The sequence below is a fragment of the Solanum verrucosum genome, unplaced genomic scaffold (genome assembly GCF_900185275.1).
Source record: "Solanum verrucosum unplaced genomic scaffold, falcon-dt-bn FXZP01000278.1, whole genome shotgun sequence".
Taxonomy (NCBI): Eukaryota; Viridiplantae; Streptophyta; class Magnoliopsida; order Solanales; family Solanaceae; genus Solanum; species Solanum verrucosum.
In genome coordinates, this window is record NW_026020332.1 from 5,624,851 (window position 1) to 5,646,448 (window position 21,598).

Here is a 21,598-nt window from a genome sequence, read left to right on the forward strand (position 1 = left end):
ATTAATATGTATATTTCGGTATACGTATACAAATCAATTGTATAATTTGTATTTGTATAAAACGAGAAAGAGAAAGAAAAAGAAAACTGGGCAGTGGAAAATCTGTATTTGTATAATTATAAGTGTATAAGACGAAAATATATGTATTTGTATTTGTATATACAATTTTTCTCTCGTTTTATACAAACAGAAACACAATTTATACATTTGTGGTTGTATAAAGTGAGAGGGGCGATGTGAGCGAGATTCGCTGGGCAAAGAGGCAAGTGGCAAACAATTTGCTACAGATTAAAATTAAATGAAACCGTGGTATAACATTCAATTTAAATTAGTAATTTGCTATTTCATTCAATTTTTTCTTATAAAGCTGTGAATGGTAATTGTTCAAAATTAAAGTGGGCCGCATCAAACTAAGCCTCATCAGAACTAGTCCAACGTTGAGGTTTATCTATCCCAGCCCAGCCCACTTTGAAAGAATATGAAATTAGGGTTTAAGAGTTAGGTTGGGTACTATAAATAACCTTATGGTGGTATAACGAAGGTATATTAATTTGTGCTGTTTTCTTCGCCGGCCGCCGCCTCTATTTGGTGCTTCTTTTTATTGATTTCAATTTTTGTTTGAAGCTTTTTGTTCATTGAAATCAGGTGATGAGAAAAAAACTGCAACAATATGATGGTAAATTCCATGATTCGTAGTATTTAAGTCTCTGATGATTTCTTTATATATCTGTAACAGAATTCGATTTTGGTGTTAGATAAATTTCGGGAGTTTTGGTTATAGTATTTGGGAGATATGATGAACGAAATTGGTCCGTGTTTCTGATTGAACAGTGACAGATAACACCTTTCTTTTTTACTCTACTGATCTCTCATTATTATTGAGTATTATTTTATATTTTTATGTTTTATTGCCAGATTTGTGAAAAATAGCTCAGTGATTGTATGCCTTTTGGCAATATACGCTATACCGATCTAAAGCATGAGTAGATAAATTTTTTTCAAGTATGAGAGCTATTTGTATTTTCCTATTTGAAACTGTTTAAATGTGAATTTTTTGAAAATTATTTGTGTCTTCTGCTGTGATGAATTCATGAAAATTTCACATGTCAGACTTCAGAGAGAAATCTATGAGAAGATATTCATGTATCTGAGCAAAATTTACACTTTTTATAGTTTTACATCACATTATACCATTGATTGTTTGCAACTTATGTGTTTACATGATTTAAATTTTTGCTAATGGTTATGAATCACAGAAATTCCTTTGCTAAGTTTTGGATGTTGTTAATTATGGCTTCACACAAGAGTCTGCAGCAGGTGCCTGTTAATGGTAACCCGTCTGCCGCATGAAGCCTAAACAAATCCAAGATGAAGATCCATTAGAGTTAATTGTACTCTCTTGACACAATATCTTGGATATATTTATATATATACACTGTTTTCAATGGCATATCTCAGACAACGGGTATTTTCTTCTTATTTCTATGAGAAACTACCTTTTGCACGGTGCCTAGATAATGCTACTTATCACGATTGGAGGATGTTAATTTTTATCCCCAGCATTCCTTCAAATTAATAGTAGTCAAATTATTTTAAGCATTGATGAGATAGCGAACATGTAAGGAGATCTATTTTAAGCTTGGATCAGCTTGGATCTTCAATGAAATTTTCTTGTTACGCTTGGCTTCTGAGCTTTCTTCTCTTGAACTTGAAACTTACTTTTTACAAAACCTGATTAAAAAAGCAGGGATCTATTGCCTTCTTTGTGAATGGGTCTCTCGTAAATGTCAGGGATATCAAGAATTGCATTGTTATTGGGTGAACCACTTGACTTAATTTATGATGGAATGGTTCAGTAAACGATGATACATATTATTTATTGTCAATTTTGTATTAGATGTGTACTGATTTAGTCATTTAACAATTTTCAAAGAACCTGAAATACTTGTACCATTTTACTCGATGATAAAATCGAAATCAGATGATGAGAAAAAAACTGCAACAATATGATGGTAAATTCCATGATTCGTAGTATTTAAGTCTCTGATGATTACTTTATTTATGTATGTAATAGGATTTGGATTTGTCGTTAGATTAGTTTCTGGTAATTTGATGTTTTGCTTGTAGTATTTGGGAGATGTGATGAACGAAATTGGTCCGTGTTTCTGATTGAACAGTGACAGATAACACCTCTTTTTTTTACTCTTCTGATCTCTCACATTTTTCTATTACATTTTTTAGTCTTTTTAGATTTGTGAGATACAGTAGCTCAATGATGGCATGCCTTGCACTAGGAGTGTGTATCGATCGGTTCGGTTCGGTTCAGTTTTATGTGTTATTGATTTGGTTTTTCGGTTTTTGGTTTGTAAATACGTCAAACCAATAACATATTTATTATCGATTTTTGGTTAAACGGTTTATGGTACTTAACGATTCGATTTTCGATTTAACCAATAAGAAAATATTCATATATATTATTTACACGATAAGAAAATTTTCATATAAACCATATGATCTTTTCAGCATTTGGCATGAATGTAATAATCATAAAAGTAACAATCATTTTTCTTGCAAGTTTAGACACTAGACACATTCAAAAGGAAAATATAAAAGTAACAATCGTTTAACCATTAACAAGTAAATTTAGTATAGTTTTATTGGGTTATTGGTTTAATCATTAACAAAAATCATAAAATCGGAAATCGAACCAATAACCCAATAAAAAAATTTGCAAAGTTGTTTTAAAATTGTTAGCTCAATAACCCAATATTAATAAACTAATAGTGTTTTTTTGGTTCGGTTTATTAGTTAAATCGGTTTTTACACACCCCTACCTTGCACTAATATATCATGTGACTAATAAGATTATTTTACTGTATTGCTATACGATCTATTGAAATTGTTTTTAATGTGATTGTGTTATTTGGATATTCTGCAGTGAAGAATTCATGAAAATTTCACATGTCAGACTTCAGAGAGAAATCTATGAGAATACATTCATGTATCCTGAGCAGAATTCACGTTTTATCTGAATTTTGCTACTTTTTTCCAAAATAATTATTTATCCAATTTAGTTGCGATCCTGAAAAATAACCAGTGCATAGAATTAAGGAAAAATTATAGAAATTCCAAGTTTACTTATTATCATTATTTTCTGTAAATTTTACAAATTTTCAAAATTCTCATTTCTGTGCATTAAATTAGTGTACCTCGCGCATCAGATTAATGTATTAGAGTTTATTTTATTGTATTTTGAGCATCAGATTAGTGTATCATGTATAAAATGTACATCAGTTTAGTGTATTATGTATAAAATGTAATGTATTTTACTTAATGATTAATGTATTTCGCGCATTAAATTAATGTATTAACGCTTATATTATTGTATTCATTTGAGAGATTTTTGTAATTATAAACTTTGAAGAGATAAATTATAATTTTATTTTAAAAATATGTAATTTCTGTAATTTGCTCATAAATTCTATGTTTTAAAAACTATCACAATTAATCATATGTTTATATTACTTAACAAGATAGAAAAGTTGTGACAAGATTCATGTCTTTTGCAACAAGTCAATTGGATATTTGCAGCAATTAATAAGTAGTGTTCATGACATTGGAGCAATGCGATAGTTTGGAGTGAGTGCAACAATCATCAATCTATATATTATGAAGTAGAAGAAACACACGACTTTATTATCCTAAGTTGATTGTTCATCATTTTTATCATTAATCATATCATTACTTTTATATTCACTAATATTTCATTACTACTTTCGTGTTCATGTAAAAATTATATAATATGCAAACAATTATTATAGAGTTTGTTTTTATAAAAGATGAAAGTTTGGTATAGAGTTTGAATTTTTAAAAGCTTCCAAATAATGAGATTTGATTTAAATATAATTTTTTTCTTATATTTGGAAATTTGGGTTATATATCAAAATATTTGTCAAATAATGATAAATTATACGGACAAACATTATTTGCCTAATTTTTCTTCAAATTTTACTTGAAAAATCTATGGCCAAATGGATCCTAAGAGTTCTCAACAATTAAACAGACCAGATTTATTAACCTAACAATTTTAACTAAGGTTAATAATACTCTTTCTAACTTGCTCTTGTTCTTCCAAAGTGTGGTTATTAAATTAACATGAGTTGTGATCACTGATGATTATTGCTTTATCTTTAATTAAAGATTTTGAGTTTAAGTTGAATACGGAGAAAATACCGTTTGTGCAGTCATGCGTAGAAGTTGCACTCTTGACACATGTTGATTATATAGAATGAAAAGCAAATGAGTACTAAATTCAATTCCCAAAATTAATGTTGTTTGTATACACTTTTGAAAAAGAAATGTAATTTAGCATATATACACCTCGATTTTAATTTTTTGCTTGTTACTAATAATCACATATTTCTTAACTATTTATCTACTATTATTTTTTATTATTGGTTCATTTTGACAAATTAAGAAAGAATAATTTATTTTTTACTATTTTGAAAAATGCAAAACTTCTTTAAAATTTTAAATTTTCAATTCATCTATTCATAACAAAAATAGGGTAAAATGACAAACTTATGTTAATTATTTTTTTAATAGATGTGTTAATTCAAAAGTGGATAAATAATTAGAGACAATAGGGAGTAATAACAAGTTATAGCAAAAGAACTATACATAGACATGTTGTTACCAGAAACATGGATTGATTTTTGAGTTACTAATGAAATAAAAAGCTCCCAGAAATTAGAAATGATATGTATACAACTCATTTGTTTATATGGGCTCAGTAAAATTACAAGAGAATGCTTTTGTAATATGGGCGAAATTTGTTGGTTCAGGCAGAGCTTTTTTGTGAGTCTCCATAATTTCAATTTCCCATAGAGTTGCTTTTTTCCTATGAGGAACATCATGGGTAACAATGTTCCTCCATGGTGGTATTCCTCCAAAGGGTCTCAGGAAATGCCCGTATCGCGTTTTTAGACGAATTTGATATAACGATCCATCTTGTTCAGCCTCCCATTCTGTTGCGGAACATAGTTTCTTAGGCAACGTCTGCATGACCTTTCTTGATCCCGTTACCTGTTGAGACATAATATAAATAAGAATATTGTCATGAGCTATTTGACCTAATTTCCAGTTTCCAGTACAACACAAGCACAGGGGAATCCTCGTAGCTAAGTTGGTTGACTATCTGGACTCTTGATTCCCCACATTGTACTTCTCCTACCCCCAATTTGAAAAAAATGTGATGAAAATGATGATTGAGAAATTACCTTAGGAAGTAATGGAACATTTGAAGCTGTCAAGTACTTTCCATGACAACTTTTAAGGCGCAAGTATTGTTGGTCGTCCAAAAATTCAACGGCCCAAAGTGCATTTACAGTTGAGCCATCACGTTTTTGGCGTATAGATTTCTCATCATTGCTTGCTGTGAGGTATTTGCCATTGTGCGTTTTCAGACGAATAGTTTTCGCGTTCTCCAAGTACTCCATATGCTAATTAATTCCAAGCCTCAAATTCAAAATCGCTCAGATTAATTACAAAGTTGAAGAAAATGTTACTTATTTAATTAGGAAAAAGATAAACTCTTATATACAATCTATGATGATTATGACTAATGACATTCAAAAGACCCTTTTGTATACATGCATGAGAGAATTGATCTTTGGAGGATTGAAAGATGTGCACATATTTGAAAGGGTCTTTTGAAATTATTAATGGGAGAAGCCAAAGTCTAAAGTGAAGCTAATTCAAATGATATTTGCAAAATACCATTTTGTTCTTGTTATGAGATGTAACCTCTTTTGTTTTACCAGTCTTTCATTGTTTGGCCAAGATACATTGTTGGAGAACATTTCGGAAGTGCGGTAAGATATATGTGGGGGAGAATTTCGATCTAAGTTGTATATTTTAGTTCGGAGAAAATGTTATAAAATTGCCCCTTAATTATAAGAGTAGGTTTAAAATGATCTTTTAACTATTCACTTATTGAATTTAATTCATTAATTATTTAATAAACTTATCAGGTTTAATCTCTTAACTACACTTACTGATTTTGAATATTCGAAGGACTAAATTTGGTAAGTGAGTAATTAAGGGACCGTTTTAAACCTACACCTATAATTAAGGGACTATTTATGACATTTTCTCTTTTAGTTTGCATAGAAAGGACAAGACATTTGAATTTCGACGTGTTATAAAAATATTTTTATATTATACACATTTGATTTAAATTTAAATTTCTTTTATGTGCTTTTTTAAATGTCAAGTAGGTAGATAGATAAGTTAACCATTAAAAAAATATTACTTCTATTAATCACACACTTTCAACTCAATAAGTTGTAAAATCTAAGGTGTTTTCTAATTAAAGCTGAGAGCGTATATAATTTAAGGACATGATATACTCCTCCTTCTTCTGTTCCTAATTACTTGTCCACTTTTAAATTGACACACCTATTAAGAAAATAATGATTGACATAGCGAGTTTACTATTTTAACCTTATTTAATAATGAAGAATTAAAAATTCAAGAATTTTAAGAAGTTCTATCTTTTTAAAATTAATTAATTGAGGATACAATATGTAAAAATAATTTATCCTTTCTTGATTTGTCAAAATGGACAAATAAAAAAAGAAAATTAGACAAATAATTATAAACAAAGAATATTTCATATGATTAACTTAACTATACTCAATGATAATAACTAAATACAAGAATTGCACCGATACTTAACCTAATACCTTACGACAACATGTGCACAGTCATACAACACTATCCATGTTTCCAAAGACACCTGTCGTTCAAGAAAATTCGCAACACTTGAAAACATGCAAAAGAAATTTCCAAAATCTTAAAATGTCTTTATATAACCCTTTTTAATGGGTTTAGTTGCTTAATTAAAACGAATTATTATAAAAATATCTAAACGAAAATTACTCACAAGTTCATGACCAGGTGTGCCTTGTCAAACTGGCAGACAATTTCACATGAGAATCAGGAAAAATAGAGTATCAACATGTGCTGATTAATTAAGCATCCCAAACGCCAAATTAATGAAACTCCACTTATAATATGTCCACCGACGCGACACCTCGCTCCATCTGTTTCGTAATAATTGTCATGTTTTATTTTTCAAAAATTATTAATCCTTTTTAAAGTTAATTTATTTAAAATTTTAATATTCAAAAAATATATGAAAAATATTATATATAAACTGTAATTTTTTTTAAAAAATAATATAAATATAGGAAAGGAAAACATCCATCAAAGTTATAAGTAATTTGTCTCATGAAAAGTAATATGTGACAAATCATGAAACGAAAAGAGTAATTACTTGAGTTAGGGGACTGATCAACAGGAAACAAAGTAAGTAAAAGAACAATATAATACATTGATTTAGAAACAAATTTAAAAATTGAATTTTATGAGTTTGCATTCATAATTCTACTACTTTCATCAAACTTAATGTACTGAGTTTATGATCTAATATTTATATATATTTTATAAATTTATTGACACATATATAATCTAAGCCGAAACATGTTCAAAGCTTACTCGTCCGATAAAACACTTCATAATTGGCCTAAGGCTTGTCAATGAATAAGATTTTGATATGAAAAATGAGATAAATCAAATTATCTCATAAATTAAGATATTTCATGGGATTGGTTATCTATCATATATATATATATATATATATATATATATATATATATATATATATATATATACATATGAAATAATTATCTCATCATTATATTACAAATATGAAATAAATAATGTTAAAATTAATTAATATTCAAATCAAACTCAAGATAAAATAATTCTAGTTTTTTTTATTTAGAAACTATATATTACTATCTCTATTATCTATCCTACCACATGACCCCTGAGAGCCCCAGAGTGGGGCACGCTGGATTCTAGAAAATTATACTAATGTTTTATAAGAGTTGATTTTTTAATTCATCTATCACATAAGATGCCTTCACCTAATACAAATACTTGATTTTGTGGTCAGTCTGGGACCAAACAAATGACACAAGTCACGATCATTTGTTACATAAGAACTATAAATTAGTAAAAAATTGCTTTCATGTTGAACAAATATCTAGGGATTGTTACATTACATTACGTATCTTAATAAGAATTGATCTAATTTTTTTCATGCTCATTGATAAATGAAACAGATGTATATACATATGTCGATTGTATCTGATTAATTAAAAACGTTAACAGATTACTTGTTTAATTTGTAATCACATAATAGGAAAATTACGCTTTTTAGGCTTATTTCAGTCAGATCCATATAAAAGTCCCACTTATTAAAATGAGCAAGTCATAAATCAAATGCAAACGTGATGCAAATTCAATTCATTAAGGATATAACTTTTGATCGGAGGATGTGGAGGTCGAGAATTAAGGTAGAAAAATATTAGTAGGTAGTCGGACGTATTATATTGGTTTCCCATTCTTGGAGTACTAGTTTTATTCCTTTTTTTTTCTTTGTATTTTTTTATTTTTATTACTAGTTGTTGTTTCATTAGTCTAGATTATTCTACTATCTTATTGTTGTTTTTGTTTGTTGCTAGTTCTCTTTTTTACATCTTCCTTTGAGTTGAGGGTCTAACTTCACTACCCTTTTAAGATAGAACTAAGATATGCATACACTCTATCCTTCTCAGACTTGTGAAATTATACTGAATTTGCTATTATTATTATTATTATTGTCATCGCTATTTCTTTCAATAAATCTATTCAACGTAGTTAGGTAAGTAAACTTGTAGTCATATCGGAGAAAAATAAATTGACATGAAAAGTAAAAATATCTAGAAAAATCCATGTGATTTGCATACACAAAAAAAATAAAAAAATACTTATTAAGCTTTAATTGACAAAAGTAGATATTATCATATTATATTATATTAGTACAAGCCAGCAAGTACTCCATGAAATTAGCCTGGACACAATATATATAAAAAAAAAGGACGTTAAAGTCTAAGATTTCACACAAACAACATATTACCTACCTGCCCGTTACACAATTACGACATCTTAGATACATTAATAATAGCTGTTTCACAAACACACACTCTTCCTTTTTTCCTCAATTCAATAAGATCATTGGTATTTAATTTTTGAAAATTGTACATCAAATTTTCAATTCTAAATGGAATTTTTCCAGAAAGCGAAATCCGTTAGGCTAAAGAGCAACCATGACAAATTCTTACACGCTGATCCTGATCAAGAATGCGTATACCAAGATCGCAGTGGATCTACAAGGACCGTTAAATGGACTGTCGAATTCCCTGAAGGATTGGACAATGTGATCCGTTTAAAAAGTATTTATGGAAAATACCTAACGGCTTTAGACGATCAACGTCTGTTCGGGGTAACGGGTCAGAAAGTTGTCCAAAGTTTGCCTAGTAAATTGGATTCATCAGTTGAATGGGAACCTATAAAAGAGGGATCTGTGGTGAAGCTGAAAACTAGATATGGGAATTTTTTAAGGGCAAATAGTGGATTACCTCCTTGGAGGAATTCAGTTACACATGATATACCTCATAGACATCAAGATTGGATCTTATGGTCAGTTGATACTGTTGAGGTACTGCCTGAATTGCCTGATGAAAGCGTTTCACACTCAGAATCAGTGGGTGATGATGATTTGAGCTTATCTTTTCGTCTTACATCTGCTAAATTTTCCAGGACTCAGGTTTGTGTTCGCTCTATTGATGCTAAATGGAATTTGGTTCGCGAACAAAATTATGCTGGAATTATGATGATGATGATATTATATTGTTCTTATGATTTATTTGGTTCATTAGATCAAAACTAATCTGAAACAAGTGCTTAATTAGTTTAAACTAAGATAAATTTGAATAACCTTTTACTTCTAATTTTAACCTTTACCTTTTTAAGAAAAGGGCTTTGGCAAAACTGCAACTTTGTCATTTACTTACACAAACCTTTAAGAAAGCCTTTGTTATTAGGGTGTATTCAACTAAACTAACCTTGTTAAGGATACTTTGAAACTCTAAATTTGACTAATGATACTTTATATAGTTATTTAATACTCCCTTTGTACCTAATTATTTGTCTACTTTTTTTTTAGTTGTTCCTAATTACTTGTCCATTCTGATAAATCAAGAAAGGACAATTTTTTTTTTACCTATTATTCCCTCAATTAATTACTTTGAAAATGGTAGAACTTCTTGAAAATCTTAAGTTTTTAATTCATCAACTTCATAATTAATAGGAGTAAATTGGTAAACTCATTAATCATTGTTTTTTAATACGTGTGTCAATTCAAAGTGGACAAATAATTAGGGACAGAGGGAGTACTAGAGGTAGAAAGGAAAAAGTATTAATAAAACTTTCTTGATTTTCTAAATTTGACAAGCTGAAACACCTACTTTGGTATTGGAGCCAAGTAATATAAACAGATGGAGTACTTGTTCCAAGGAGTTAATATCTCAAATGGTCACTCAATTTTCAATAATTCTCTTAGAAAGTCACTCAATTTAGAGTAGTTTACTTGAAAAGTTACTCAACTTTGTTTTATAACTCAAAAGTCACTTAATTATAAATGTTTCATTAAGAAAGTCACTCAACTATTGATATTTTACGTAGAAAATCACTCAATTAATTTAAATGTTTTTAAATTAAATTTTGTTAAAATACAATTTTTGTTTTAAACTTATTTTAAAAAATTAATAAGATGCTCATTTTAATTGTTTTATTAAATTTTTTAAAATATATTTTTTGTTTTAAACTATTTTTTTTTAAAAAATAATAAGATTGCTACAATTTTTTTTTTGTTTTTTGGATTACTTCTCAACTTCTTGATTCCAACCTTTTTTAATTAGTTCCAGTTAGACAATGCTGGAATAGTAAAGAGATTTTTCTTTTTTTTTTGTCAATCGCTACGGTACATTTTTCAGAAGAAAAATATAATTAAATAATTAGAGTGGGTCGATAAGATAATTAAAATAGATATTTTATTTTAACAAAATTTAATGAAAAATGGGTGACTTCATAAATGAAATATTAATAATTGAGTAACTTTCTAAGTGAAATACCAATAGTTGAGTGACATTTGAGTAATAAAACAAAGTTGAATGACTCTCTAAGTGAACAAGCCTAAGTTGAGTGACTTTCTAAGTGAAATATTCAAAATTGAGTGATCATATGAGAATCATTGTATTGTTACCCCACATTGGAAGTGCTATAAAGTTTAAACCAAGTCAAGTATAAATTTTATTTTGTGGTCAGTCTGCAACCAAACAAAGTCAGTGTGTGCACTGTATTGAATAAAACTGATGTCTTAGATTTGTATGAAATGTGCAGTCTGTGAAATCCGAAGGTAGGCTTATCTATTACCATGTGGCGGATGAAAATGGAAATGTGAATGATTCAGCGGAAGGGCCTTCTTTACAGTTCAAAGGGCATGGACTAGAGGAACTGACTCGAAAGTTGGAAGAAGAAACAGGGCTAGAGAAGATTATTGTTTGTTCGCGTAACAAATTCAATGGGAATTTATATCCTCTCCGTTTAGCATTACCTCCAAACAATGCAACTATGCATGTTGTTGTAATGCCTGCATCGTCTAAAGGTCAGTATACTTAATCCTCTTTTGAAGAATGTACAATCACCTGGAAAACTTTTGCAAATAGCATGAGACACATGATTTTTTAAAACAGAAATGTGATTCAACAATGACAATTGTGTTGTAAGTTTGTTACTTGGTGTTTTCATATATGACAACAAGTCTATGAAAGAACTAGTCTTTTCATTTGGATTTAACATTACTACTATTTGATCGTTCGTCTATGAGTATTATGTAATGCAGCCAGATTCTATTACTAATATATTTGCTGATCGTTCGTTTATTATAAGGTACTATAACTCTCTGTGGTAAGGGACAGTCATTAGGCCTTTAGTCTATTTGAATAAAATGTGTGCATAAGTTAGGACGGAAAGTACTATAATCGAGGAACCATAGATCAAAACAAACATCAAGAGTTGGTTGTTCTCTTGTCTAAACTAAAGTTCGTCTTTTGTTTGCCCAAAAGAAGTAGTCCTCAAGTGAATCTTTTTGACTATCTTTAGTGTATAGATCTAATCTAGGAGCCTCCTTGCTTTGACCTCTGTCTGTTGGTGTTTTCTTCTGTGGTTTTGTAACCCTGCATCTTGTTTCATGAATGGCATTGTGCTGCTGGATAGTGGCAAGAGAGCTGACGGCAGATGTTCTTACATCCAAATGGTCGGTGTTGAAGACTCTATCGTGAAACATTTTGCTTGCCAACAAGAAAGTAATTCAAAATCTTCTCCAGAACCAGAGGTGGATTCAAGATTTGAAGTTTATAGGTTCATATGTGACCTCAAGTTAATATAAAATAATAATTGGGTTCATAGTCAAATGTTTAGTTGATTTTGTAATACATATAGTACACGGACAAAAGCTATTGTGTTTACGTGAACTAGTAGACAACACTCTAGATCAGTTCCTGCCGGACTGTAGGCATTTCTTTCTTCTTTTGGTATATATTAAGTGAATGTAATGCAACCAAGAGACGCAGATTCCAGTTGAGAGCATTATTTATTTGTTGAGAGTTGACAAATGCAACTTTCTTTGACTGTAAATTTTGGTTACATATCAAGTTGAAATATCCAATTCCTTGCAATATGTCGTTATGATTTTCTGTTACTTTCTTGGTATTCGGTTCGAATTGGAGTGGGACAATTCCAAATTCGCGCCCCAAGGGTTTGGGGTTGATAATCTTGATGTACAAAACAAGTGATGCAATACTAGTATTTTAGTACTACTCTCTCCAAACATGCCTTTTCTTTTGTTGCTTCAACCTATCAGTGTCTCGAACACACTGACTCTATTAATTTGATTTCACACCATAAAAAAACCTCATTGTCAGGATTTTAAGTTTTGTATCTCTTTATTCTCCGGACTCGAGCACGAAACATTGCTTCTCTACTCTAAAATAAAATTCATCACTGAAGTTCTCGTAACAAAATATAACTAACATATCATTAGGCATATTAATAAAATAAAACATCTTAAACAACCAACCTAGCAATTCTTCTAACAATTGAGACAAGAAGCACAGTGATAATACAAAATGTTACCTTTTAAAAAATTACTAATCAAATGAATTTTATAAATAATCATGTTATAGTTTTAAATAGAAAGTTTAGTTTTCATACATTGCTATAACTTAAATTTCATCTAATTACTCACTCTATTCATTTTTACTCGTCACATTTGAACTTGACACATCTATTAAGATCATGGTTATTTTAGCACACAACCACTATATATTAATTGATGTTTGTATATAACTATGCAGCAATTTAGGTTAATTCTTCAAGATATTTCTTGGTGAAATTGGAAAATGGTTATTTTAGACCACTAATTAAGTTTTATAGTCAATATTTCAAAACAATTTAGTATTAAAATTAGATCATGGTTATTTTAGCACACAACCACTATATATTAATTGATGTTTGTATATAACTATGCAGCAATTTAGGTTAATTCTTCAAGATTTTTCTAGGTGAAATTGGAAAATGGTTATTTTAGACCACTAATTAAGTTTTATAGTCAATATTTCAAAACAATTTAGTATTAAATTTTTTTTTATATGCAAAAATATCACTAGTTAAAATACGAAAAAAAAAAAAACTAAAAAAACTTTTACTTTATCAGTTTGCATTCCACAAAACGTTCCTAAAATTCGAACGGATGAATGTTTGAATTCTTTCATTCAATGAATTTGCTACCGCAGCGATTCATTTTTCGTTTTGGATTTGCCTCTCAAACTTCAACTTTCAAAGGAAAATATCCATGCTCAATCCCTAGCCATGGAAGAAGAAAATTCAGTGCAACTACTCTCTCCTCAGCTACTCCAAAGGTAACATTTAAAGTAATGTACAGAGAATTTAACTATTTTTCTGCAAATTTTGGTAATATATGTGTTTTTGGTAAAGTAGTCAGGTGAAGAGCTTTTGTTAGTAGTAGGGGGAGGAGCAGCTGGAATTTACGGTGCTATAAGGGCTAAGACTCTCGCGCCGAATCTTAAAATTGTTGTTATTGAAAAAGCGAAACCTTTATCAAAGGTAATTGATACAATATTCTCAAAGTGGAGAATATTAATTTTGTGTTTGTAATGTGGAAAGTTTTGTTCTTTTGTTTTGGTAGGTCAAAATTTCTGGAGGAGGTCGTTGCAATGTGACTAATGGGCATTGTCCTGACAACAAGGTAAAATTCTCTTTGCAATTTAAAGATATGTTCTATGCTTAGTAAGTTGTAGAATTGGTGCCCAAAGCTTGATGTTCTTAGATTATGACACTTCTGGAAGAGTGACTTTTATTTATCTGTAATTTTTGGAATTCAGAAAATACTGCAAATTATACCTTAAGGATTTGAAGATAAGTACCTTTTAGCCTAGGTTTGCACATGAAAAATCGAAGATACAAATAAATAATTGAGTTAAAATAGTATTTTTTTTGTTTGATGTCTCAACTCCCTCAGTCCAGATTTTGCATTCCTTTATACTGATTGAGTAGGATGTTTGTCTGTAGGCTATAGTTTATTAGAGTTATAAAATCAACTTAAATAACTGAGCCAAGAGTACAAGTATGTTTGTGTTCTTTTCTTTTTTTCTTTCCTAAAAGGTGCTCATAGTCGAGTATCATTTTCAACTTCAGATATGTGGTGTTTTAGCAGCATATAAGTCAAGCTCAACCGAAACCAAACTCGTTTGCAGATTTTGGCTGAACAGTATCCAAGGGGTCATAAGGAATTTAAAGGCTCCTTTTTCCATTCTCATGGTCCAATGGATACAATGTCCTGGTTCTCTGATCATGGTGTTGTGTTAAAAGTAATCTCCTAGACTACCTTTTTTATGTTTCTTTTCTTCTTGTTGATGTTAACGTGTAGTTCTGCTGATTTTGCCTCAGATAGAGGAAGACGGAAGGGTCTTTCCCGCCAGTGATAGTTCATCTACTATAATTGATTGTCTCATGTCTGAGGCAAAGAGGAGTGGAGGTAGATAAACTATTCTATCACAATTTTATTTTATATTTTGTCATAGTTATTTGGGAGCATGTATGGTTGCATAAGCTTTTACTTCTATTCACATTATACTCCTTATACATTCATATGCTTAGAAGTTCTCCAGGGGCAAGGGTGCCTATGTGTATTATCTAAATTGTCTGTTTGAATAGCTTTGGACTTTCTACTCTTGTAAGGTCACACTTCCCTGAAAGCAAAAGTTTTCTGTTAGCTCGTGTGTGTTTGCATACACTTCTCTACACGTACACGGACACTTGCTTATACAGAATTTACCGGTCAACTTGAAGCCAAGTATATGCCAAGAACATCTTGGAATTTGAGACATGTGATCCTTCAATTTTCTTTCTTATTGTAAAATATGGGAGACCGGAGATAGAGTGACAAGTTAAACAAATTGGAATAAGGAAAGATGAACCTCATCTCTATTCAAACTATAAAAATATTAGCCCAATATTATCCCCTTTGTAATCAAACAACAACATACCCAATATAATCCCACAAGGTGGGGTCGAGGGAGGATAGAGTGTACGCTGACCTTACCCCTACCTTGTGAGGTTAGGGATACACTATACCCTTTGTAATCATTCTACTTAAAGGATCCACTACCAAGATGTTTATGAAATTGTTTCAGGGTTAGAACTACTATAGATTAAGGCTAGATGTTGAATAATCATGATTCTAACTGACTACGTTAAACTTGGCTATTTAAACAAAGAAACTATTCGGAAACATGATGCTCATCTATATTTACTCTGCAAAACTATTAACCCAACAGTCTACCCTTTGTAATCATTCTGCCTAAAGCATTCAGTGCCAAGATGTGTATGAAATTGTTTCAGGGTTAAAACTACTATAGACCAAGGTTAGATGTTGAACAATCATGAAGTTAAGGTCCATGTTAAGACTCCATGCACCCGGTGCATACTTATAGTATGTTACCTTCTTTAGTTGAAGTTTTCTCAATTATCCTCTAGTGTATCTATTCTGTTTCAATCACCAGTTTGACATGGAAAAGTTCCGCCTTAAACTAAAATAGCAATATTTTGAAAGTCTCCTGCATTTTTATGCATTTTCTGTGTAGTTTACTTCGTATTTGTGATGATAAACAAGTTATATCAACCAAAATGTGCAACTTACGAATGACATATTTCATGGGCTATACCCAAAAGCAGATCGCTGAATATTGTGAAGGAAATATACTCCTAATCTGAAGTTCTGAACAGCTCTGCACGATCAGCCTTCTATATTTCTTTGACGTTAAACTTAAATTGCTCTATCATCTACACTGGCAAGTTAAAATATTAAATATCTGCCTAGTTATGCTGTACCATGAATCCAAATACCCTCATGCTAAGCAAAAGGATCTAATTTAAAATTTCTTTCATTTCTCAAAAAAAGAAAAGAAAAAGGAGAGAATGTTCAGACCAGAAGATCTCAGAATGTTTAGGCTTGCGCATCCTTAGCTATGAATCTTGAGCAGTTAGATTACGTATTTGTAATTTGTGAGGAATTCCGTTTCCTTTTTCCCTATCAAAATGCTGATATGCCAGTTCCTTATTTAGTCTTGTTGCAGACTGGAAAAGTTGTTACTAGTGCTTCTTCCACTGCTGATGGAAAGTTTGCCATCAAGCTTGAGAAACGTAGCCTTGATTATGTGGAGCATGTTGAAGCTGATTATCTACTTATTGCTAGTGGGAGTAGTAAGCAGGTCAGTTTGGTAATGAGTTAGAAGCACTTTTTGCATCTATTCCTTCACTTCATTTCCATCTTTTCCTGTTCAGGGTTATAATCTTGCCACTCAACTTGGTCATTCAATTTTGGAACCTGTTCCAAGCCTGTTCACTTTCAAGATTGATGACTTGAAGTTAGCAGAACTGTCTGGTGTAGGTTTCTTTACCATTTGCAGCCAATTGAGTGAAATCAGTCTTTGAGGTGTTTGGCTGCTCCTCCTTATGTTTTATATCACATCAATGAAGATATAGCTTGTTACTTATGTGTTGTCAATAGTTCCTTATTTCCTGAATCATGAATATACTTGGGGAGATGATTTATATGTCTCGTAAGTATTTTTTTTAATAATTTTTTTGGATTCAGATCCTATTGGTTTTCAAATAGTAGTATTAAGGATGACCTACCTCTGATTGTCAGTCAACTATCTGCACTGAGAATTGATTCTTTCCTCTATTCTAGCATTTAATATGTCTTATGAGACAGCTAGTTCCTTTTGACTTCTACCAGTGCTACCTTGCATGCTTCAAATTTCTATGTTCTGTAAATACTGATCTAGTTCTTCTCCGGATTATGTGCGAAGCTATATAAAAATATGCGTCTTGTCTCCCCTGTAAAATCACCTTTATTAAATTTTAGGTGATTCTTTGGTGTTATATGTATTCTGGGACAATGTGCACTGATTGTACCTTTTCGTCTAAAGACATAGTGATCTTTGATTTATTCCTTAACAGAGTTTCCTTTAAATTATGTATATTTTAACTAGTTCATTTTTATTTTGTTTTGCTTGAAATTTATATTAAAGTGAACATCATATTATACTCCATCCTTTTCAATTTGTTTGTCTTAGCTTAACTTGACACTGTGTTTAAAAAAGTAAAGAAGACTTTTGAATCTTGAGGTCTTAAACTAAATATATGTATAGTGTACCAAAATGTCTTAAACCTGCCATGTGGGATGTTGAAATTCAAGAGTTGCCAAATTAGGAAAGAGGCTTCTTTCTGAAACAGCCTAAAAAGGAAAGTAACACAAACAGATTGAAAAATAGGAAGTAAATAACAAACACCATTTGCAATTTTGTGTTGATTATTAAAACAGTTGTGACATACTTATCACACCTTTGAGTACGTGAATATATTCATGCCTATGACTGACAGTAACCATTTTGCTTGTCATCCATAGGTAACATTCCCAAAAGTAAAAGCAAAATTACAGTTGGAAGGCATCCAGAAGAAAATACCACAGCTTACTCAGGTATGCACTTCTGATTGGTTGCATTTCTTGGATAGTATCCTGTACTGCAGAACAATAATACTATCTTTTAGGTAGGATCCATGCTCGTAACCCACTGGGGACTCAGTGGGCCTGTGGTTCTTAGGCTATCTGCTTGGGGGGCACGTTATCTATCCAGTTCAGACTATAAGGGTAAAAAATGTCTTCCTTTTTCTGTTTTTGTCATTCTCTTTACCACAACCTTTTCTCTTGCTAAGTTTAGTCGCAAACACATCCAGGTACGCTTTGCGTGGATTTTACTCCTGACCTCCATATTGAAGATCTAAAGTCTGCACTCACTCGTCACAAGAGTCAATTTTTGGTAATACATTCGATGACCTGAATTGAAGCTAAAGGCTTTGATTCCATATAAACAGTTTTGTCAAATATGGGAAATGTCTGGAGAGAAAATAGAAAGCTGTCCTCCATGAGAAGAGAACTACTTTTATCAAAAAAAAAAAAACAGAAGGGAAAGAAAGATACAGGAACTAATACTTAAAATTACATTAAACATTTGCATTGTAGATTGAGCAACTGTATCCATGGATCCTTCATTTGTTTTGAAGTACGTGTGATGTGAGCGGTTATGGGTTCATGTGAAATACATAGCAAAAAAAGGTGTATATATCTCTACCCAGTACTCACACACACCCATATAAGATATTTTCCATGACCCATATAAGATAGTTGAGCAGCAATAGATAGTTCTACTAATTTATTGAACCACATAAACAGATTGTATGAGATGTACTCATGCTTAGGGTTCTTTAACTATTGATCAATCTTATCAAAAGAAAAAGGTTCTGAAACTATTGATAGTTGTCTCCTGTAAATAGTATCTCATCATGACAAGAGAGCATATGATTTCTGATTTGTATAGGATCTCACTTCACCACTTTCCTTATTGTTCTCTTCAATGCAGAGGCAGAAGGTGCTGAATTCTTATCCTTCTGAACTTGCGGTTGTGAAAAGATTTTGGAAGTATATATTAGATCGTGAGGTAAAAATGTTTACTTCAGTTGCAAGGTTATTTTTGGGCTTCTACATAAAAATATCTTCTCAGAATGTTTGATGTCCACTTCTATTTTTTTAAATTTCCTTTTCGATTAATGCAGGGCATATGTGGAGACATGCTGTGGTCTTCCATTTCCAATAATTTGTTAATTTCTGTCGCTGCTTTGTTAAAAGATTGTGCATTTAGCGTGAAGGGAAAGGTATCATGGCTCTTCCCATTTCTCAGACTCATTTCTGCTTTTGATGTCATTACTTTGATTGAAATGAAACTTTCTGTTGCATTCTTTTTGGGGTAATGAAGGGCCAATTTAAGGATGAGTTTGTCACAGCTGGAGGTGTTCCACTTTCAGAGGTGCTCCCTTTTCTTTTCTTCCCGCCTATATGCCTTCCAATGCTCCAATCCGAAGACCCTTTCAATTTAGCTAAATTAGTTTCTGAGAGTTGCAATCTATTTCTTCAAACAGATCTACCTTGATACGATGGGGAGCAGGATCCATCCACATCTCTACTTCGCTGGAGAGGTTGTCTAACTAATGCCTGTGGTTTACTTTTCTTGCTTCAGGTGCAAATGTAGGACACAGTTTACGGCTTAAGATATTTGTTTCTGATTCTTTGACAATCCTGTAGGTACTCAATGTTGATGGTATTACTGGTGGCTTCAATTTCCAGGTAATGTGAGCTTGATCTGAATCCACAGGGTAGAATTAACAAGAAAAGCATCATGTTCTCTTTATTTTATACTTAATGTATATGCACATATATATCTATAAGTCTGATGGGTATACTACAAAGATAAGTCTATTTTTATTTTTTGTGTAAACAATCTGTTCAGCCAAAACCTTTACTTATCTTATAATCATATTACTATTTGGTGTATCATTCAGAAACTGAAGAAGTGTAGGTAGCAAATAAAATTGGAATGCAATGGGTCCAAATGAAAAGAGAAAAAGTGAGGGTTCATATAGCCTATTACAACTATCTTAGGATTGAGGAATAGCGCGCTGTTATTGTATCAATTCCATAACACACCAAAAATAAATCATATTGCTGATGTAGTTGGTGGATAGTCAAAGTGTGCTGTAGTCAGTTTATTTCGAGATAAATACAGTAGGAATCTTTGTAAAAGTAAAGTCATGGTCAACCTACTTTAAACAACTATATTGGTGCTCATCTTTTCCGCATCTTCTTATAAACCCGTAGACTGGAAATGCCATTTTGTAGAGACTTTGTACTTTCAAATTGGTTGTCATCGTCATTGTCTTAAGAAATTCGTTTTAAGTTTTCTTTGTTAACTTATATAAAAAAAATTGGGTTTTATCTTTTTGTAATTCCAGTTTCCCCATGATGTTTAGTCCTACTAGACATAAAACATGAAGATTTTTCTTGGACTCTTTACATTTAGAGCAGTGATGATCTGTGCCCCTTTGTATATTCCTTTACAACACTTTATTGTTGCTTGAGTTTCAATGAGGTAGCCTTTAACAATAAAAAAAGAAAAAGAAAAGAACATGATAGAGATTTTTCCTTGTCAAAAAGACATGATAGACAACCTTAAGTTAATCTCTTAGGAAAATAACAGACTAAATATGTTGTATTAGAAGGAAGTTGTACTGACATTAATTTGACCTATTAGGGTACTTATAAATAATTGGTTGGATAGTTGTTTTCTGCTAAAAATGACTTATTTTGATATTTGATGTTATATCGTGTAATTTACTAATGATTACCCTACACGATATTACCTTTCTCTAAGATTCTTTATCGAACTATTTTGCAATTTCATTTAGCAAAGTTTTGATACAGCAATTCTATATTGTAAATTTAATTTTTGATGTATGACCTATTTTATTTGTTGTAAATGTCTTTGTTCAACGAGATTATCTTTAGTGTTGAGCCCCTCTACATAGTCAAACATGTGTCCCGATGGATTTGTGATTGATATTCTAGCAAATGTAAAACCAGAATCTGATATCTCAGTTCTTAACGATGATATGCTGTCTTGCTCCTACTTTACCCATGTGTCTTGTTTCCTATGTTCATTTTCTATTCCTTCTCTTTATATATATTGGGATTTCAGCTGGCTACTTTCTTCATCTGATTGTTTAGCACTCGGCCAACTGTGCAGAATGCTTGGACAGGGGGATACATTGCAGGAACAAGTATCGGTAACCTAGCTGTACATGAGAGAGTATATCAGTAAGTTATGCAGTAATTTGGAGATATTGAAGAGCTGATGAAGTTTTTTGAAATAGTGATTCTCCTAGTTATGTCAACTGTTTTTTTTTTCAAAAGGGAAAAGGTAAGTGTATCAGAAGACTTGTGTATAAGTTCAGGTAGTAAAATCTCTTTGGAATGAATGAGAATAGTTACTGATAGCATGAATTCTCTCGCCTTGCATCAGTGACCTATTTTACAAGAGATCTTCATTTTTATATCTAAAAGATCTGCAGAAGTCATTTTTTTTTTCCTATTCAATTTGTAAGTGACCAG

General features: G+C 31.3%; 3 protein-coding genes and 8 non-coding genes across 11 annotated transcripts; 10 read left to right on the plus strand and 1 right to left on the minus strand.

Moving 5' to 3' along the window:
* The first annotated feature begins 638 nt into the window (after window positions 1–638).
* LOC125836780 (small nucleolar RNA Z199) lies at window positions 639–716 on the plus strand. The gene has a single exon (XR_007443475.1). It is a non-coding gene; the product is annotated as a small nucleolar RNA Z199 (small nucleolar RNA).
* Window positions 717–928: 212 nt separating this feature from the next.
* Window positions 929–1,013, plus strand: LOC125836782 (small nucleolar RNA U54). Its single transcript, XR_007443477.1, has one exon. It is a non-coding gene; the product is annotated as a small nucleolar RNA U54 (small nucleolar RNA).
* Window positions 1,014–1,071: 58 nt separating this feature from the next.
* LOC125836788 (small nucleolar RNA R64/Z200 family) lies at window positions 1,072–1,158 on the plus strand. The gene has a single exon (XR_007443480.1). It is a non-coding gene; the product is annotated as a small nucleolar RNA R64/Z200 family (small nucleolar RNA).
* A 435-nt stretch (window positions 1,159–1,593) lies between these two features.
* On the plus strand, window positions 1,594–1,696 carry LOC125836799 (small nucleolar RNA R24). The gene has a single exon (XR_007443490.1). It is a non-coding gene; the product is annotated as a small nucleolar RNA R24 (small nucleolar RNA).
* Window positions 1,697–1,737: 41 nt separating this feature from the next.
* Window positions 1,738–1,873, plus strand: LOC125836789 (small nucleolar RNA snoR74). Its single transcript, XR_007443481.1, has one exon. It is a non-coding gene; the product is annotated as a small nucleolar RNA snoR74 (small nucleolar RNA).
* A 101-nt stretch (window positions 1,874–1,974) lies between these two features.
* LOC125836781 (small nucleolar RNA Z199) lies at window positions 1,975–2,052 on the plus strand. Its single transcript, XR_007443476.1, has one exon. It is a non-coding gene; the product is annotated as a small nucleolar RNA Z199 (small nucleolar RNA).
* An 82-nt stretch (window positions 2,053–2,134) lies between these two features.
* Window positions 2,135–2,215, plus strand: LOC125836798 (small nucleolar RNA SNORD18). The gene has a single exon (XR_007443489.1). It is a non-coding gene; the product is annotated as a small nucleolar RNA SNORD18 (small nucleolar RNA).
* A 714-nt stretch (window positions 2,216–2,929) lies between these two features.
* Window positions 2,930–3,017, plus strand: LOC125836787 (small nucleolar RNA R64/Z200 family). Its single transcript, XR_007443479.1, has one exon. It is a non-coding gene; the product is annotated as a small nucleolar RNA R64/Z200 family (small nucleolar RNA).
* Window positions 3,018–4,720: 1,703 nt separating this feature from the next.
* Window positions 4,721–5,762, minus strand: LOC125836291 (uncharacterized). The gene is made up of 2 exons (XM_049515465.1): window positions 5,280–5,762; window positions 4,721–5,085 (listed from the first exon to the last, which is right to left on the minus strand). The coding sequence occupies exons 1-2, from the start codon at window positions 5,496–5,498 to the stop codon at window positions 4,780–4,782; spliced, it is 525 nt and encodes a 174-aa protein (XP_049371422.1). The 5' UTR covers window positions 5,499–5,762; the 3' UTR covers window positions 4,721–4,779.
* Window positions 5,763–9,144: 3,382 nt separating this feature from the next.
* On the plus strand, window positions 9,145–12,620 carry LOC125836559 (uncharacterized). The gene is made up of 3 exons (XM_049515742.1): window positions 9,145–9,718; window positions 11,353–11,617; window positions 12,229–12,620. The coding sequence occupies exons 1-3, from the start codon at window positions 9,173–9,175 to the stop codon at window positions 12,291–12,293; spliced, it is 876 nt and encodes a 291-aa protein (XP_049371699.1). The 5' UTR covers window positions 9,145–9,172; the 3' UTR covers window positions 12,294–12,620.
* Window positions 12,621–13,711: 1,091 nt separating this feature from the next.
* Window positions 13,712–21,483, plus strand: LOC125836558 (uncharacterized). Its single transcript, XM_049515741.1, has 16 exons — window positions 13,712–13,931; window positions 14,011–14,136; window positions 14,219–14,278; window positions 14,787–14,900; window positions 14,980–15,067; window positions 16,657–16,802; window positions 16,876–16,977; window positions 18,005–18,076; window positions 18,148–18,247; window positions 18,334–18,416; window positions 19,017–19,094; window positions 19,210–19,308; window positions 19,410–19,460; window positions 19,573–19,629; window positions 19,736–19,777; window positions 21,234–21,483. Exons 1-16 carry the CDS (start codon window positions 13,767–13,769, stop codon window positions 21,306–21,308), a joined length of 1,458 nt encoding a protein of 485 aa, XP_049371698.1. The 5' UTR covers window positions 13,712–13,766; the 3' UTR covers window positions 21,309–21,483.
* The last annotated feature ends 115 nt before the right edge of the window (window positions 21,484–21,598 follow it).

Coding starts and splice junctions, on each gene's coding strand:
- LOC125836291 (XM_049515465.1), bottom strand. CDS start 5,498: ATGGAGTACTTGGAGAACGCGAAAACTATTCGTCTGAAAACGCACAAT. Junction 5,086..5,279: donor ATGTTCCATTACTTCCTAAG/GTAATTTCTCAA, acceptor ATGTCTCAACAG/GTAACGGGATCAAGAAAGGT.
- LOC125836559 (XM_049515742.1), top strand. CDS start 9,173: ATGGAATTTTTCCAGAAAGCGAAATCCGTTAGGCTAAAGAGCAACCAT. Junction 9,719..11,352: donor CTAAATTTTCCAGGACTCAG/GTTTGTGTTCGC, acceptor TGAAATGTGCAG/TCTGTGAAATCCGAAGGTAG. Junction 11,618..12,228: donor AATGCCTGCATCGTCTAAAG/GTCAGTATACTT, acceptor GCTGCTGGATAG/TGGCAAGAGAGCTGACGGCA.
- LOC125836558 (XM_049515741.1), top strand. CDS start 13,767: ATGTTTGAATTCTTTCATTCAATGAATTTGCTACCGCAGCGATTCATT. Junction 14,279..14,786: donor GGCATTGTCCTGACAACAAG/GTAAAATTCTCT, acceptor ACTCGTTTGCAG/ATTTTGGCTGAACAGTATCC. Junction 19,630..19,735: donor ATCTCTACTTCGCTGGAGAG/GTTGTCTAACTA, acceptor ACAATCCTGTAG/GTACTCAATGTTGATGGTAT.